The sequence below is a fragment of the Polypterus senegalus genome, chromosome 4 (assembly GCF_016835505.1).
Source record: "Polypterus senegalus isolate Bchr_013 chromosome 4, ASM1683550v1, whole genome shotgun sequence".
Classification (NCBI taxonomy): domain Eukaryota; kingdom Metazoa; phylum Chordata; class Cladistia; order Polypteriformes; family Polypteridae; genus Polypterus; species Polypterus senegalus.
The window spans coordinates 13409954-13429471 of NC_053157.1; the positions used below are offsets into that span (position 1 = coordinate 13409954).

The following is a 19518-nucleotide window of genomic DNA, read 5'->3' on the forward strand; positions in this document are numbered from 1 at the left end:
TGTTGATTTACCAGAATGAAAAGGTTAAATAGTTCATTATGAGCTATTTGGGCTGCAAAATGTGAATATTTTGAAAGAGTTAGTAACTACCCATACTCACTAACTACCTAACTGATTGAGTTGCAACTGGGCTGCAGTTTTAAATCTTTACTCTGTGTGAGAATCATTCATATATATATTTTTGTTATCCATGAAAATGAATTGACTTTAAACTGTAATCAGAAACCTCTAGGATCATGCCAGGTGTCTTTGTTGTAATATAAAGGCTGCATGTGTGGATAATTGAGATCTTGTCTTGAATGTCAAGAAAGAAAACAAGACTGTAATGACACTGTAGGCAATTTTTTGTTTTGTTCCTGAAACTGAGAACTTCTTGTACAGGGAACTACTGTGTGCCATAAAAATGACATTTTGTATCAAATTGCCAGGGAAGAGAAAGACGGGAACAAGTTATTAAGGGATTGAAATTCATAAAGGCATTTAGTTCCATCTTTTTCTTACTGGTTTTGTGACAGCTTATCGTTATTTAAAACTTTAAGCTGAAGCTTAAATAATGATGCTGTTCTTGAAAGCAACCTTCAAAATACATGCCATAAATCTGCTAAAAAATGCAGTCACTGAATTTTCCAACTCACGGTAGTGGAGCATTTTGGGAGCAGTAACCCAAGGAGTCATTAGAATATGTTGAGTTTAACTTTGTACTGCATTGTGTTAGTGCCTTTTTCTTATAAATAATTACAAACTGCATATGTGCTTGTAACTTTTAATTTCATATTAAATCTACTTTTACATGAAATAGTCAGATATGACTTTTAATATAAATAGAAGCAGGTGTCTTCAACTGTGAGCACTCTTTATAACCTGACCTCATTTTTGTTTATATTTTGAACAACATGTAAGGTCAGTTAACAAATCATTAATTTTTTTTTGAAAGCATATTTAAATAACTTCAGGGGGTGAATAATTTTCACTTTACTTTGCACTGGGGCTATTAAAGGGTTCTAGTGCAGGCCGTGAGAAGTATAGAATGTATAATTAACGTTCGTTAAGAAAAAAAATTTTGTGGATGTCCTACAAAGAACTAAGTCATACTGATTTATTGTTCCCAATTTCAAAGCCATGGAAGCACTTTGCTAATTGTTCACTTGTTTTGTATAGGAACACCCATTAATCAATCTGGGAACAACAACAAAAACATTTAATTCTATAGCATATTTTCATACATAGGATATAGCTCAAAGTGCTTACAAGCTGTCAAAGAAATAATTACAGACAAATAAAAGTACAGGTAAAATTCCATTACAACGATTATCGTTACGACAAAATTCTCATTACAACAAACACTGTCAGCTTTCTTGAAGGACTGACTAAAAATAGAAGAAAAATCTCGGATTGCACACCTTGGGCCTCAGCACAAACGTATGCGAAGTGCTGCATTTGAAGACATTGAAAAAGCAGTTTTTATGTGGTTCAGTGATGCTCGTTCAAGAACCATTCCTATTAGTGGGCCACTCATTTAAGAAAAAGCAGTCACTGCTGTGAGGTTTTGAAACTCTTTTGGGACCTCCCCCAACGGGACGACATGCCGAAGACCGTCCCGAAGCATGATCACCACGTCTGTGGAAGACCGTTTATCCATTTATCTTCAGAGTGCTGCAGCGGCTCGCTGCCGAAGCAACTCCGAAAAGATCTCGATGGGTGATTTAGGCATCATTTGCACCCTGAAAGCATATTATCGTAATGAAATGCTGAGAAAATTTTTCATCAGCATAACTTTTAGACAGGAGGAGATGAAAATTAACATGAAAGAAGCTATCGAAATGATTGCAATCACCTGGACACAAGTTTTTTTTCTTTTTTTTCTTGCTTATTTCGCCTTATACAATTTCTTTTATTAGGAATTTGTTAGTTTTCGCATACCCCTTGGGGTCAGAGCGCAGGGTCAGCCATTGTACAGCTCCCCTGGAGCAATTGCAGGTTAAGGGTCTTGATCAAGGGCCCAGCAGAGTAGGATCTCTTTTGGCAGTGATTGGGTTTCGAACCGGCAACCTTCTGGATACCAGCACAGATCCTTTAGCCTCAGAGCCACCAAGTTAAAGAAAGCACTACAGTACTGCGACAAATTCAGAATTTCATTACTACAAAATCTTCATTACAATGAAATATTTTTTAGGTCCCTGGCACTTCATTTGTAACGGAATTTGATCTGTATATTCAAATGAGATAGGAATAATAATGAATTAATAACATACAAAAATAAATAATACACACTTACATAGGATAGACACATCATTAACAGAGAAGTGGAATCCTTATAAATTTAAGGTAGATAATCTAGTACACTCAAATACCCATGTTTCACTGTGATTCTGCCCTGTTTTTCATATTTTCCGCTATACTAGTGATTGTTATCCAAGAAATCTAGTATTTTATGGAAACCTGGTAGGTGAGTCTTTTTTGCTATAATTGCAATTTCATATATCTTAATTGAGGAAAAGCTCAGTTTGTAATATAGGATTATATAAAAAGAACATCCCATTTTTTATTTAGTTTTAATCTGTAAGTGTCCATCTTTCAAATGCAGTGACAGGAAAACTGTACTCATTTTGTATATTATACAAGTAGAAAAGTGCTTCTCTTTTCTGCTACCAGGTATAGTGTACGACAAATGGCAAACCAATAGGAAAATTGTTTGGGAACAAACCTGTACTTTCAGTGATTTGGGAAAGGGCATAAAAGCAAAGTGTGTAGAACGCTGATAGTAAACATTTACATTTATTTGCTTAGCAGATGCTTTTATCCAATGCGACTTACAAGAAATGTTAACACAATCAAGTAAACATCAGTTTGGAGGGACCATTTAGGAGCAAGTATTATAGGAAAAAGGTTACAAAATTGATCATCTGAAGAGCTTAGAAAAAAAATGCAAGCTACATGTCTCTGGTTACAAGAACCTAACAAAAGCATTATCAATTAGATAGAAACTTAAAGAATAATAGTCTTCAAACACTTTTTAAACACATTAAGGGTGTCAGCAATTAAAATGGAAGTGGGCAGCTTGGTTCCACTAGCTAGAAATTGAGATTTGATGACACACATAGGTAGCATCACTTTATGATGTTCTTCAACAGACCTGAGTGAGTGAGTAGGAGCATAGGACCTCACAAGTGTCCCTATATACAGTATATAGATTCTAACCCTTTGACTATTCTATAGACAAGCATCGAGGATTTCACCTTCATATGCACTGTTGCAGGGAGCCAGTGTAGTAATCTGAAAAGAGAAGTGACGTGCCCCCTTTGGTTGTATGCATTTATACATGTAGCATTTATAATGTTGACTCCAAATTCTTATTTTAGTATTATAGACTGTATATGTGCTCCTTCTATGCTTCATTAAATCTCTAATAGCAAATACTGTAATTGAATGCTTGCTCTCAGAACTTCACTAATTCTCTAACCATGCTCAATTGGTACAATAGTGTGGATTCTCATATAAACTTTGACTGTAACCTGTGATCTCCATTTCTGAAGGGGAATTCTCTACATCTTATTTAGGCGTGCTTGAGAAATTTTTGTAGATGTGAAAGTAAAACTTATACGACTCTTAACATTACAATAACCTGATGTTCCTAGAGCGTTTGTTGGCTCATTTTATTTTGCAGGGTATCATTGATTTAATTGATTCTATATGCAAAACTGCAGGGGGAAAAAAAATAGAATCTCAAAAACATTCTAAATAAGCTGCGACTATAGTATACTTTATATAATACCTTTTGATTTAATTTTGTATAGCACTTTTGTGTGCTTTTTCTAATTTTTCTTTGGGGGAAAAATACAAGGAATATAACATACATCATCCATCCATTATCCAACCCGCTATGTCCTAACTACAGGGTCACGGGGGTCTGCTGGAGCCAATCCCAGCCAACACAGAGCGCAAGGCAGAAAACAAACCCCGGGCAGGGTGCCAGCCCACTGCAGCATAACATATTTTGTATTGGCAAATTCTACTTAAAATAGGTTTATCTAAAATATCAGTTTATATATGGAAAATAAATCTTTAATACTCTTGCACTTGGTAGGAAGAGAGAAAAGACTTATGTTCAGAAACAGTTCAAATAAAACTAAGAACAAGGATGAAAAGAAAATTTTCTCTAAGCGAACAGCTTTACCACACCTTTACGAGATTTTTCTGAAAGCTATTTGTAGATTTACCGGTCAGTTGACTGTCGCATTCCATTAGACTACTAGTCTGAATTTGTTTTTTTTTTTAATAAAGCCTGCACCAGACTAAATGTTATATCTAAGGCTAAAAGCAGTCCCTGTTGCTGTGGAAGATATCTGATGAAATTTATCAAAACAGATATATACTCAATCTCTTAGAAAATTTATTTTATAAACTATACTTTTTTAATATTGTTCGTTAAACAAATTTTTGTAAATTTAGAAATTATTTTAAGAATAGCATCAGTTTTTTAAGTCCCATTTTCAAAACCAGAAGCCACACCTTGTTACCTATATGTGTGTGCTTTGAAACTACCATTTATCTACACATGAACAAAAACTTCAACTTTTTTATTACTCAAGTTGTCCTCATTGATGAGATCATTCCACAGATAAGACTCTGTGTTTACTTTTATTCCACTCTACCTATTAAATGATTTTTTCATATTTTATTACTCAATTTTCCACTATTTCCTCTCACATTTGCTCCCTTCACAGTATTTTTTCTGACAGATATCGGAATGCATTTCTGTTCCCTGTAAAAATGGCCCCACAAAGGTAAAGTTTATCTTTGATATAGAAGAGTAAAATGTCATAAGTGAGTCTTTTCTTTATGTAGTTTTTGACTAAACCACTAGATGGTGGAATGTATCTTCAGAAGTGCAGATTACCGGTTTGTAAAGCCATAGCCAAGCATTTGAATAAGTGCATTTGACAGTTTTGCACTACATAAGCCCCTGTAAATATAATTTAGCTAAATTTCTTAATTTTGAAGGTAAATGTTCTTTTTTGCAGTAGCAACTCAGAAAGGTTAATACTACATGTTATATTTCATATTGGCTCAATTTAACTAATTACTTTTGTGATAAAACATCTAAATAATTATAGACAATGTAAAGCTGTTTTTGCTTCAATTTTAATTTTTATTCTACAAGGCATTTAATAAATTTGATTGTATGGAAAAATTTGACATTCGTTTTATTTCATAGATTATTTCTAACCTCCTTTATTATTAATAAAAGTAAAAAAAAGTCAAGTTTAATGACATGAATACACCATAATGCAATAAAATACATGCTTGCAGGTCTCCTCTGACAGTTGACAAAAATATTAATACACCCAAATGAATTGTACTGCATTAAACTGAAGGTGAACCTCTATCTCTCATTCACTGGCCAAGAGTCCTGTGTTTAATCCAAAGTGCAATATTATGGGAAAGCATTTCCTGTTCATGATGCACACTGATTTTTCCTGAATTATTTATTTAAAAGTATTTTGGCAAAAAAATCCATTTGTTTTGCACATTCTGAACATATGAGTGGATAACTAATACAAGGAATTATGCAACCTGAGTAGTGTGAGATTTTTTTTTTTCTTTTTTCCATGGACGTTTTTCACATTGTTTGCCAGTGAACAGCATTGGTAACCATTGTGTTCTGTTATATTATTATCCTTTTCCTTTCGGTTCTGCTTGAAAACATGAGATAAAAATATTTCTTGGCTATCACTACAAACTACATAGGTAATAACCATTTTTGGGTGGAGTATTCCTTTAAGTAAAAAATATATTTCTGTTGAGTAAAAAGTATTTGGACACCTAATTTTCTTCATTAATCTGTACTTCTCATTATGGATGTTATCTAGATCTTCAGCCAAGGCCTCACATTAAATAAAAAAAAGAGTCTAAAAAATTACGAATTCATGATGAATTTTACTCCGTGCTCTAGGACTAATTTGCCAGTACAGAGACTTTTATGAAGACTGACCTGTCCTCAACTTTTCTATGTGAAATAGGTGGTTCTGTGGTTCTTCTGAACCTTGGAGCCAATTCTTCCGCTTTCGTGAATACTTGCCTTGAAATGATTTGTTCTCGGTTTTGGGCTGCAAATAGAGTAACATGGGCTTATCTCACAAGAAATCACCCAAAGTTAACTGCAGAGCTTATCTGAATATGTCCAAATATACACGTTACTGAGATATTTTTCAAATAAATTTGTACAGATGACTTTCAAAAATTTCAAACAGCCCAAATTATATGCATTTATCTGTGAAGGATGCATGCTTTAATATTTGTTAGATTAAAATTTGCCAAGACAATGTTTAATTTCCTCTAAATATATATATTTTTGCAGGCACTTTTATCCCAACTAATTTACAGATGACGCATGTGAAGACTTAATCAAAATAAACATTCAAGCATTATGCCATTTTCTGTAGCCTGTAACACCTCCACCAAACTAACAGTAATGGCAGTTGACTTTCATTCTTTCATCAGGATTTACTGTCTTAATTTCACCAAGTCATTTCTGTAAGCCTTGCTTTAAAGTGTGTGACCCATTTGTACTTAATTCTTGAACAGTTATGTTGATGTGTTGAACAGATGTGTCTCATCCTCTTTACACACTCACTATCTGTTAAGTCTTTGGCTGTGATGTAGCTGGCCTTTTGAGAGACAGGGAACATTTCACATTTGGGTGTAATATTTTTTTGTTTTGCTACTGCAGTATATAGAATTAAAAACTACAAAATAAGCCTGTTTGCTAAAATGTTAACGTAACAAAAGTAAGCAATTTTCTGCCTTTCTGAAATGTTTTGCTTATTTTTAAAATATATTTTGCAATTCTTACTTGTATTAGATGTGAAACAAAGGATTGAGAAATGAAAAGTTGTATTTTTATTTTTCTATTTGAAGGTTGAAATGGCCCAAGAATCCGTGAGAAGCTCAGCTGCAGAAATTCCAGTGACGAGTAATGGGGAGACTGACAACTTTGGTGAAGACCATTTATCTCTGGTAATCATAACCTTACCTTTTTTTTTTTTTTGCTTTTACATTCTCAATCACAATATTGTTAAAGATCTCAGTTTGCAAGTCAAAATGAATTTAAAAAAATTAAGCACAAGTTCATGATCAGTGATATAATCCAAGATGCAGATAAGATATGGACACATATTTACACACAAAGTATTTACACATATCTTAAGAAAGAAAAAAAAATCTTTGCATTGTGCTTAATTCTTGTTTTTAGATGCATCCTGAGTTTTGTGAAGTCTGATATATGTACTTACTCAAGAAAGCAATTACTGCTGCTAATGCTGTGATGAGATTACTACTTTTTAGTTTCTGTAACCGAACACATTATTTAAGACAGAGGTCTTTTGAGCTCAGTCTTTTGCTGTTGTTACCTATACAGTATAAATTATTGTTCATTTTTGCTAGAGCATACTTAAGTGAAACAACGAGTCTGCATGTTTTGTGTTAAATCCCTTTGATACTTTAAATTGGCAAATGCAATTAGATGCAATTCTTGCTATTTTGCACAATTTCTCTTTGATTTTTTTTTTTACTTATTATATTAAGCATTTCATTTTTTTGTGGCTAGTGGCTACGTACCTGTAGCATGAAACAGACTAAAGTGAAGGTCATAAAAGCACCAAAAGGTAGCATAATGTTTTATACTCCTGATTTACATAGCATGCACACTATGATTGGAAGTAATAATGAATAGTTTAATGAGACAAAGTCAGCAAATGCTTTTCTTTCACAATAAATGAATTTAAAATTAATTCAACTATGTATTTCCCCTTCTGTGTTTGTTTTATCATACACTGTTTAGTAATTGATTAGTGAAGAGTGTATTTCACTTCGTTTATTAATAATATATGCATATGTTATTGAAAATAAATTATAAAATCTGGCTCAGATAAGAAAATATACCTACTATATACTATGTCCTGAATTAGGAAATTATTACCACTGAACAGAAAATATCAGTTGTACAGGAGGTTACAACAATATGCCTGAGTTTACCCAGTATAAATTGTGATATTAACAGCTGATTGTGTACATAAATAACATTCTGATGCGTATTATGTTAGAATAGCATTGTTTTATAGCTGTGTATCCACCACGCGTAAGTGATAATAAAATTGGCATTCAGGCATTTGTAACTGCTTATCCAGGGTCATGGAGAGCAGATTATTTTTCTGGCAGTAAGAAACACAAGTTGGGAACTAACCCTGGACGAAGCACCAGTCCATCCTAGTACTCACACAAACACGCACAATCCTAGGCCTGTGTAGTGCATGCTTTGTTAAGAATTCATTAAAAAAAATAATGTTGCTTTACAGCAATGTGCTTCAAGCTCTCTGTACACCGATGAGTTATTGTTAGTAACAGGAATCTTTTTATAGTGTTTTAAGAATACACATTATAGACTCTATTCTTGTTTCCAAGTAGACTTACTCATTTAGATGCTTTAACTTAATGCATTTTCAGCAAAAATTGATCTTGCCATGATAGTTCAGTATTGAAATCCTCATTAAATGTGACTCATCTGTGTATATCAATTTGAGGTGGTACCTTATTAACAAAATTTTCTCTGACTCACATTAATCTGTTATTGAGCTCTATTCTTCCAATAATTAATTGATAGCAGGGATCTCTAAATCTAACTCTTAAGACCTCCATTCTATTGAGCGTTCTGATACACTGTACACTCAAAAATTATCTCCTGTCTCAAACTAGTGTTCCTGTTAAATTATTGTACCATTTTTTACCATCATGTAATACATCTGGATAGAACTGTAGATATGTAAATATTTAAGTAATACTAAGGCAGAGCAGGTTTTTTTTTGGCTAAAGTATAATGTCTATTCTGTAGAAAGTTTATAGCAAAGTGGGAGTCACATCTGTTGTCCTTCATAGGTGAATGTGTCTGAGTATATTTAGGATTGTCTTGAAATTCTGTTTTTTTATCAAACAGCACATGCTGTACATTACAGTAACTTAGAGCACATGATAGCAATCAAAGTTTAGGACATGTGCTCTGTGCTCATTAGCAAAGTTACTGTTTGACTGGTTTACGTCACTGTGTGCAAAATAGATACACAGTATCTTCTACTGTTGTGGATTATTTTTCTGGTACATGCTAAGACTTCAGTTACATTTCCACCACTTTAAACTAGAAGGAGGTACTTTATTTATGGAGATGAGAATCAACATAATCATGCTTTATGAGTGACTAACTAATACAAAACAATTTCGCACTTTGTTTTGTATGCTTATTTCTTGTGCTATAGGAATGTCTGGTCACATATAATCCTGTTTTGGAAAAAATCTGCTCAAGTGTTTGAACGAATTAATCTTAATATACGGTGTTACATTTCCCTCTCTCTTGTTGGATGTAGTGTTACTCAATATTATAGTATTCTTCCTTTAAGAGTATCTGACATTGTGTTTTGTTGTACTACAATTGTGCTAGTTTTCCATTATTATTAATATTCACTTAACTGAAACAAACATTTTAATATAGTTCTTGGATTGGCAAGGTCATTCTCAAGAAAATAGACATTGGGTGAGATATGCAAGTAACTTCTGTGAAATCAAGGGGACATTTTTCACCAAAACCAGAAACTGAGTGACACAAACCCTGAATCACCAGGCGTGTTTGGTGACTGTTCAATTTTTAGAAGTCCCCTCAACCAGGGAGTGCTTGTGTGAGTCCATAGTAACATCATAGTCACTGATTGGTTTCAATCCTTATCGCCTTGCATATGACAAGTTTGCCTCCAAGTATTATTTTTTGTGCTGTTATGAAACACATTTTAGTCATGTAACCACACAAACTTTTTATGTGAAATTAAGTAACAAGCTCATTGAATTGAAGATTAAGTTTAAGCACTGATTCAGAGTGGGAACCTATCCATAATGACATTGCATTGTACTGGAAAATATCAAAAAGACAGAAGAAAAGGGAATTCTGTGCTTTGTTTTAGAACATTTCTGACAAATACAAGCCATTCATCTCAACAAGCTCATCAGTTCTATTAACTTAGATTCTCCAAAATAATATCAAGTTGAGATTTTAAGGTCCCTAAAGACCTGGTCTCTACTGCACTACTTTATAATTTCTTCCATGTGTCTGTGGTAGTTTGTGCAAAGAAAACCTTTCTAGCATTGGCTGGAGGTTTACCCTTAACAAGTTTCCAACCTTGTCCCCATGTTCTTTTTAAAGGTTTTATTTTAAAGTAGCAGCTGGGATCCATTGAACTAATTCCCTTCATAATTTGAAGCTGTTCAGTATTGTCACATTTTAATCTCTATTTACTTAAACTGAAAAGGTTTAACTGCTTCAGCACTGATAAAGCAGGTGTATAAAAAGCACAAATAACCGTTACCAATGCAGTATTTTTGTCTATAAATGATGTGTAATTAAATTACTACTGCAGCAGTTTCCTTCTTAATTTATCACGTTGGTGTATATGCAAAACATTAATCTCCAGTTCCATGACTAGTATGGATATATACCTAAGTTGAGAAACAACGTAAATTAAATACAGTATCAATTTATATGTATGTAAATACTGTGACCAGTAGGGGGTGCCATTGAACCCCAAGCCCTTAAACACACCAACACAAGTCCCAGGTTCAAATAATAATTTAACAATTACCTTCACCAAAAATGTCTTTTTATAGCTTACAGAAGAACCTAAACACAATTCTCTTTTCTCCCTCTCTTTCAACTCTTTGAGCTTAGGTGTTGGAGCCCTTTTATGCCAGACCTGGGTGTACTTCTGGTGTTATAGCCCTGCATGTCAGAAGCACTTCCAGGTCAGGTGAAAGTTCCTTAAACTAGGGGTGAACTGTCCCTGGAGCTCCCCCTGATGGCAACCATGAAATCCAGCAGGGCTGTCTCATGAGACTGCAGTTCCCAGCCTGCCCTGCGTGTATCCATGCAAGCGCCAGGGGTATTGCCACCTATTGTATTTGCGGGAGCAAATAGTCTATGTGGGAATTCTTAACCTGTTCATCCATTAAAGTGGCCTTCCGGGCAGGCAATGTCTCTTAAACCACCCTGGGCAGAATGGCAGGCCAAGCTGGGTGTCCATGACACTACATGTTCAGGTATACATGTAATGTAATTAGTGAATGCAGCACATTGTTTTGAAGTCAGGTTTATAATGTTAAAACACTGGGGATGAAAACATTTTCTGTGGTCTATTTTTTGTGTTAGTAGGGAAAGCACTAAAAAATATTTTTTTATATTAACAGATAAACAGTATATTAGTGTTCTGTATTAGCTGCATTGTATTTCATTTTGTCATTCATGGTTTAGTGTAGGCTGGCTTGTGATCTGTATCAAGCTGTTTGTTGTGAGGCTATGGCTTCATTGCATGTGGTTCATTTGTGTTTTTAAGCTCATGAAAACCCCCCTCAACAAAGCAAACATTCACATACTGTTAATACTCAATGCACAATGAATAATCAGTGATAATGAAGTAATGTATGTCTTAGTCAGCAGCACCCCTAGCCTAAAGATCCTCCCTTCTAATCTTGTTCACAGGCAAACTTTAACTTTCTGGTTTAGGAGTGAAATTCAGCTGGAGATAACATCAGTGAAAGCTTTTTAAAAATTGATCACAGCTCTCATTCGCACCCTCAGAAAAATTGAAGTCATCATTTTTTGTACAAATCTGCCAGATGTCTTGCTATTTGTAGAATTTCCACCACTAAAACCTCCTTTTTCTTACCCACAACTTTAAGGACAAATAATTTTAATGTCTCAACTAATTTACATACCAAACATAATTTATTTACATATAGATGTGAGTGTATATCAGGCACAGCTAATGAAGGCTATACAGCCAAAAAGTTGCATCTTTTACTTTCCTTTTCAGCATGGAAATTACCTTTGCTTTTTACACACACATATATATATATATATATATGTATATATATATATATATATATATATATATATATATATATATATATATATATATATATGTATATATATGTATATATGTATATATATATATATATATATATATATATATATATATATATATGTATATGTGTATATGTATATATGTATATGTGTATATGTATATGTATATATGTGTATATATGTGTATATATATGTATATATATGTATATATATATATGTATATATGTATATATATGTATGTATATACTGTATAGTGTGTGTTGTGAGATGCTGGGCTGGTAACATCAATTCAAGAGAGGCCCACCAAATTAACAAGCTAATTAAAAGAGTAGGGTCATTTATGGGATACACTTTGGACTCTGTGAAGGTCATAGCAAAGGAGAGACAAGACAAAACAAAACTGAGTGTCATCCTGAACAATGCTGCACATCTTCCCACTGACGCACTGAGAACGTTCAGTGAATCGTTTAGCTTTAGCAGAAGTGTGTCAAGAATTACCACCATGGCTCTTTTATATCAATATTTTAATTATAGCAAAATGCCTGTATAATGCCTCTCTCCTAAGTCAGAACAAATAAAGTCCTATCATTCATGTAAAACATCGTTTTATCTTTAAGACATAATAACCGTTCTCCAGGCTTTTCCAATCATTGCTCTGCAAACAGTGGAATTTAATTTTCACTCAGTGTTTGACGGGTAATAAAAACTATTCAGAAGGTAAATGTTATAACCATATTGTAGAAGTAAGAAAAGTGCTATATGATTTTTTTTTTCATTGCCACTGTGTAGGAGGACCTGAAGTAAAAAATACAAATTGTTAAAGTAAAATTTTTTATACACTTGTTATTATATAAATATAAATTGTATGTTTTTTTCATAATTTTAATGCCTAATTGAATGTTTTTAATATTGGATCCTCAGACCCAGCTTATTTAGAAGATTATACTTGAATATGACCATTATGCAGTTATTTTGTATTACTGTAAATTCATTTGTAACATGTTTTATCTAGCTTTGTTTCACCTTCAGTCTTCATTTTTTCATTTGAATATTACATTTGGTTCTTTTACCACTGTTATGTGTACACTCTGACTTGGATCGTTTTAGATTTTTTTATAAGGAAGATATGGTGCTTTTGGTTCTGTGTTATAATAGATAACCTTAGACTTTCAGTTAGTACAAATAAAAACTTTAAAGGTGCCTTAAAATTGCTGTCTTAATAAAGTGTAGCTCAGTATACTGTTAAGCTTCGTATATTGATCTGCTAGAAACAACACTTCAGTAGCCTTCAAATTCTACTTTTTGTCTGCGCCACCACCACCTACTCAAAGCATCATGATGCTCCAACATTGATGGACTAAAAGCCAGAGGTCTACATGACCATCATCATCAAGTCCTTCCGTGAGAACCAAAAATACAAAGAGGACTGTTTCATTTATCTGAGGTAGAATGCCCAGAGGGGACTGGGCGGTCTTGTGGTCTAGAATCCCTGCAGATTTTAGTTTTTTTTTCTCCAGCCGTCTGGAGTTATTTTTTTTTTTGTTTTTTTCTGTCCTATGTGGCCATCGGACCTTACTCTTATTCTATGTTAATTAATGTTGACTTATTTTATTTTCTTACTATGTCTTTTATTTTTCTAGTTTTTATTATGTAAAGCACTTTGAGCTAAATTTCTTTGTATAAAAATGTGCTATGTAAATAAATGTTGTTGATGTAAAACATAATTAGGCAATCTTTTGCTCTAAAAATACCACATAAAAGGCCCTAGCAAAAAAAATTTGAGCATAGTCCCTGAACACTACCACATAGTGTAACACAAAACAGAAAAATGTATATGCAAATATCTGTAACAATTTCTTCATCATTCTTGTTCCATTGTAATGTAGTGAATAAATGACTAATCATTCAATAGTATATTAATCATTGACCTGGAGGTAGTATTTCACACTATGTTTTTTGCAGCAGTTACAGTATGTGTAAGAATTTCACTGTACTCTGCACATATGACAAGAACTTCAACTTTCTTTTATTTCTATATGTAGTAATTACATTTGAAATGATTGATTACACCACCATTTTAATCCATTTACAGTGCCACGAAAACAGTGATGTGTTGGAGAAAAAAAAAAAATAGTTTTTACAAAAAAAGTGTTACTTGTTCTCTCAGGTGTCCTTTAGCTAATATTTTTTTCAGACTTTTCTGAACATCTAATAACAGTAAGTGTCAAAAATTCACAGTCACATTTGAATTTAGGAAGGGTGTATTCTTTCTTACCACTAATTTATAAAGCTGAATTTTGTAATTTTCCAGTTTATCTTTTTCTTTCTTCTTTTGGCTGCTCCCGTTACGGGTTGCCACAGAGAATCATCATCTTCCATATCTTTCTGTCCTCTGCATCTTGTTTTGTTACACCCATCAAATGCATGTCCTCTCTCACCACATCCATAAACCTTCTCTTAGGCCATCCTTCTGTCTAATCTCGTCTGTCAACCTGTCCATTACTATTGCAAATAAGAAAAGGCTCAGAGCCGATCCCTGATGTAATCCCACCTCCACCTTGAATGCATCCGTCACTCCTACTGCAGAGCTCACCACGATCACACTTCCCTCATACATATCCTGTACAACTCTTGCATACTTCTCTGCCACTCCCGACTTCCTCATATAACACCACAACTCCTCTTGAGGAACCCTGTCATATGCTTTCTTCAGGTCACAAAGACGCAATGCAACTCCTTCTGGCCTTCTCAATACTTCTCCATCAACACCCTCAGAGTAAACATCTTATCTGTGGTGTTCTTTCTTGGCATGAAACCATACTACTGTTCATTAATAATCACCTCACTTCTTAACGTAGCTTTCACTACTCTTTCCCGTAACGTCATGCTGTGGTTCATCAATTTTATCCCCCTGTAGTTACCGCAGTCCTGCACAACCCCCTTATTCTTCAATATCGGCACCAGTACACTTCTTCTCCACTCCTCAAGCATCCTCTCACTTTCCAAGATTCCATTAAACAATCATCTGGTTAAAAACTCCACTGCCGTCTCTCCTAAACACCTCCATACTTCCACAGGTATGTCTTCTGGACCAACGACTTTTCCATTCTTCATCTTATTCATAGCTGTCCTTACTTCCTCCTTGCTAATCCATTGCACTTTCTGATTCACTATATCCACATCATTCAACCTCTTCTCTCTCTTGTTCTCTTCATTCATCAGCCTCTCAAAGTACTCTTGCCATCTGCTTAACACACTCTCCTTGCTTGTGAGTACATTTCCATCTTTATCCTTTATTACCGCAACCAGCTGCACATCTTTCCCAGCACAGTCCCTCTGTCTAGCCTACCGGTCCTTTAATCCTTCCTTAGTGTCCAACCTCTCATACAACTCATCGTACACCTTTTCTTTAGCCTTCACCACCTCTCTCTTCACCTTGTGCCTTATCTCCTTGTACTCTTGCCTACTTTCTGCATTTCTCTGACTATCCCATTTCTTCTTTGCCATCCTCTTCCTCTGTATACTCTCCTGTACTTCCCCATTCCACCACCAGGTTTCCTTTTCCTCCTTCTTCTGTCCAGATGTCACGCCAAGCACCCTTCTTGCTGTCACCCTTTCTACATCTGCTGTAGTTTGCCAGCTGTCTGGTAACTCTTCACTACCACCCAGTGCCTATCTCAACTTCTCCCTAAACTCAACCTTGCAGTCTTCTTTTTCCAATTTTCACCATTTGATCCTTGGCTGTGCCCTCACTCTCTTCCTCTTCTTGATCTCCAACGTCATCCTACAGACCATCATCCTATGCTGCTTAACTACATTTTCCCCTGCCACCACTTTGCAGTCTTCAATCTCCTTCAGATTGACTCTTCTGCATAGGATATAATCTATCTGTGTGCATCTTCCTCCACTCTTGTACGTAACCCTATGTTCCTCTCTCTTCTTAAAATACGCATTCACCACAGCCATGTCCATCCTTTTGGCAAAATCCACTGTCCTCTGACCTTCTTCTTTCCTTTCCTTGACACCATACATACCCATCACCTCCTTGTCTCCTCGGTTTCCTTCAACAACATGTCCATTGAAATATGCTGCAATCACCACTTTTTGTCCCTTGGGTACGTTGTTCATGACTTCATCCAACTCACTCCAAAAATCTTCTTTCTCATCCATTGCACACCCAACTTGCGGGGCATATGCACTAACAACATTCATCATCACACCTCCAATTTTCAGCTTCACAATCATTATTCTGTCTGACACTCTTTTCAACTCCAAAACACTCTTAACATACTGTTCTTTCAGAATAACTCCTATTCCATTTCACCTCCTATCCACACCATGATAGAACAATTTGAATCCACCTCTGATCCACCTGGCTTTACTCCCCTTCCATTTAGTCTCTTGCACGCACAATATATTAACCTTCCTTCTCTCCATCGTATCTGCTAACTCTCTCCACTTACCAGTCATACTGCCAACGTTCAAAGTTCCTACCCTCAGTTCAGCTCTCTTTACCTTCCTCCTCCCCTCCTTCTCCTTCTTCTTCTTTGGCCACAGTAGCCCAATTTCCGGCAGCATCCTGTTGGCTAACAGTACTGGTGGCGGTCGTTATTAACCCGCGGCTCAACCGAACCGGTATGGAAATTTGTATTGTCCACATATTGATTTGGCAAAACACCGGATGCCCTAATATAATATAATATAAGCAATTATTTTCATCTTTTATCTTGTTGTTGAGGTGAGGGATAAACACTTTCTACAAATCAGTTGATTTGTATATAGTTATTGTTTTGCTAATCTGTTTTGCAATCACTATATTTATTACACTTTATTTTTGGGTGGCACAGCAGTAGTGGCACTCCATGCATGGAGTTTGTTTGTTCTCTCCATGTCCACGTGGGTTTACTCTCACAGTCCAAAAACGTACAAGTTAGGTAAATCGGTGTTGCCAAATTGATCATACGTGTTCACATTGCGATGGACTGGTGCCCTGTGCAGGGATTTTTTCTACCTTGCACCTGATGTTTGATAGGATAGGCTTTAGCTTCTGAGCAACCTTGTTCTGGATAAGCAGGTTTGTAAAATGATGGATATATTTTTTTGAATGGGATAAATAATGTACATGATTTTCAGAACAAAAGAGTAAAACAAATAGCTCTGATCTTGGTAGCTGGTAGGTTGGGAGCATGCAAGAAGAAAAAGAATGTTTATTTTGCACACGTATCTTACAGGACCTGAACCGCCATGTGCCTGGAGGATTGAATCTGTCTGAGACACACATCACCTCTAGTAATTATGGTGCAACAACAGAGGGAATAATAGAAGCTGAGCCATATAAAGGTAAAAAGCTGTTTTGGCTTTATAGCTCTTTATATTTTGTGAATTTTCTGAGAACTCTTTGTTTTCTCTAAATGAAACAACATTCAGTAATGTATTTTATGTATTTTTTTTTTTTTTTTTTGTAGCTTACTGTGATTAGCTGAACATTTTTATCCTAGACCCTTAGACTGACTTAGAGTAGCTCATAACATTAACCAATGATATTATTGTGATAAGCTCCTTTCACTTCATTCCATTCCAGATTTATTCCACTTTTTTGATGTTGTCTAGGGACAGATATTGCTGGACAAAATGTATGTGGGAAAACTCACCAGGCCTTTGGCCATTTCATTGTGGGATGTAACGATAAGCCTGCTGTGCTAATGTGCTAAACATTTTTTTCTCGATTTAGCAAATTGCTTGTTTGCTTTAGCTGTCTAATGCAGTATTTGTGAAAAGTATTCAGCATGTAGAGGAAGGTGGATGAAAGGATGATATGCCAATAGCCCCTTTCAGTACCATATTCTGTCTACCCCATCTAGAGCCTCATATGGCCCCTGTTACTGCTACATCTAAATATGCTTTGTAATGTGAAAAAGAAGCTATTTGCAATTAAAGTGCATTTATACAGTGTTGAGCTCAGCCCGGATACAGATAGGCGGACATCATTGTTGCACCCAACACACATTTATTAACAATCCTATTATTTACAATTGTGCACACACAACCCCAAAGTCCCCAAAAGTCCAGACCAACAGTCCAATGCCTCCCTTTCTCTTTAGGCCGCCTCCTTGCCTCTCCAAGACCTTGTCTTTCTCCTCGCCCGACTGCAGCCAACGAACCGAGAGAGGTGGCCCCTTTTATGACCACCCGGATGTGCTCCAGGTGCCTCCCGATTAGCTTCCACCGGCACTCCCCAGTGTGGCGGAAGTGCTGAGGTCCAGGGCTCCATAGGCATTGGGGCACTCCCTGGCAGTGACCACGGGCCCCTACAGGGCTGTTCCCCATAGCCACCAGGTTGGTCGCCCCCACGTGGTCTTGGGGAGCCGTAAGCCGTCCTCCGGACGCCCCCCAGCCAACTGTGACAACAGCCATATGCTTTTTAAAGTAAATAATAACATGAATCATATCTTTTTTGAAAACCTTTAAAATGTTTTGTCGTAATTGTTGTGAATGTACTTTTTACTCTTTGCTCACAAGACAAGGTTTCTCCCACAAGACAGCAAAGATTATTTTTTTCTTCTTGCCACTTGTCAAGTCCTCTAAGTAATAAATATTTTATTGAGCTTTTAAGATTTTTAGGATTAATCTTTCTTTCATAAAGATTAAGTGAACAGTGGGCGCTAATGTGACAAATTGTAGCCTCCTCAATACCTTTTTCACACTCTTTTATTATATTAGAAAGAAGCAAATGGTTCAGACATCTAATTGTGCAACCTAGTAATTACTAAACCGTTAACTTGGCTAATGGACACACTTTCATAATACTTTAGGAAAGTTGTATTATTAATCCATTAGGTTGATAGATACACAGCTACTATTTTCTCTAATATTGCCTTTTAATCTTTCACCTGACTTAACTTTTAATATTTTAGTATTTTTACAGAATGACTAGTGATATAGAATCCCATGTCTTTCGTCCATCCATCCATCCTTCCATTTTCTAAACCTGCTTTATGCTGAGCAGGGTTGTAGGAAAGCTTGAGCCTATCCCAGCAAGCATAGGATGCAATGCAGGAATGATCCTGGACAAGGCTTCAGACTGTATCTTTTATTACCTCATATTTTCAATATTCATGTAAAATTCCCCTCTATTATCTATTATTACTTTTATCTTTTACATTGTTATTTTTATGCTCTGCCTCTGATGCATTTTCGTTCTTAATGCCTTAATCAGACTTTCTATTATGCAGTACATTGTAATTATATTTTTCTTTAATAAACTTTCCGTGGTGGATTCTCTGTAATTTGTTTAATTCAAGCATTTGTACATGTTAAGCTGTTTGTTTAGTTACTGTGTTATAGTTCTAAATTGTGCATTAATATGCTTGTACCCTAAGAGAAAATAATTGATTAGCTTCAAATTAATGAAATTGAAATTGGTGTTTATTAGTCAGTCTTTCCCCATGCAGGTTTTCATCTTTGTTTATAAATGTACTTCTCCTTTTCTGTTTATTTTCATTTATATTTATAAAATTCCAGAGTGATTTATTAAAAAGAATGCCAGGTGTTGTTAGCCCATGCTC

The 19518-nt window shown here is 35.3% G+C and overlaps 1 protein-coding gene across 3 annotated transcripts in view; it reads left to right on the forward strand.

Annotated features, from left to right (window-relative positions):
- The window catches only part of arfip1 (ADP-ribosylation factor interacting protein 1 (arfaptin 1)), an 85397-nt gene that overhangs the window by 32523 nt on the left and 33356 nt on the right, over positions 1–19518 (forward strand). For all 3 annotated transcript variants that reach the window (XM_039750261.1, XM_039750263.1, XM_039750262.1), the window contains 2 exons: positions 6919–7017; positions 17185–17293. In XM_039750261.1, the coding sequence (XP_039606195.1) occupies positions 6919–7017; positions 17185–17293 (208 nt within the window). The remainder of the gene's footprint in view (positions 1–6918; positions 7018–17184; positions 17294–19518) is intronic.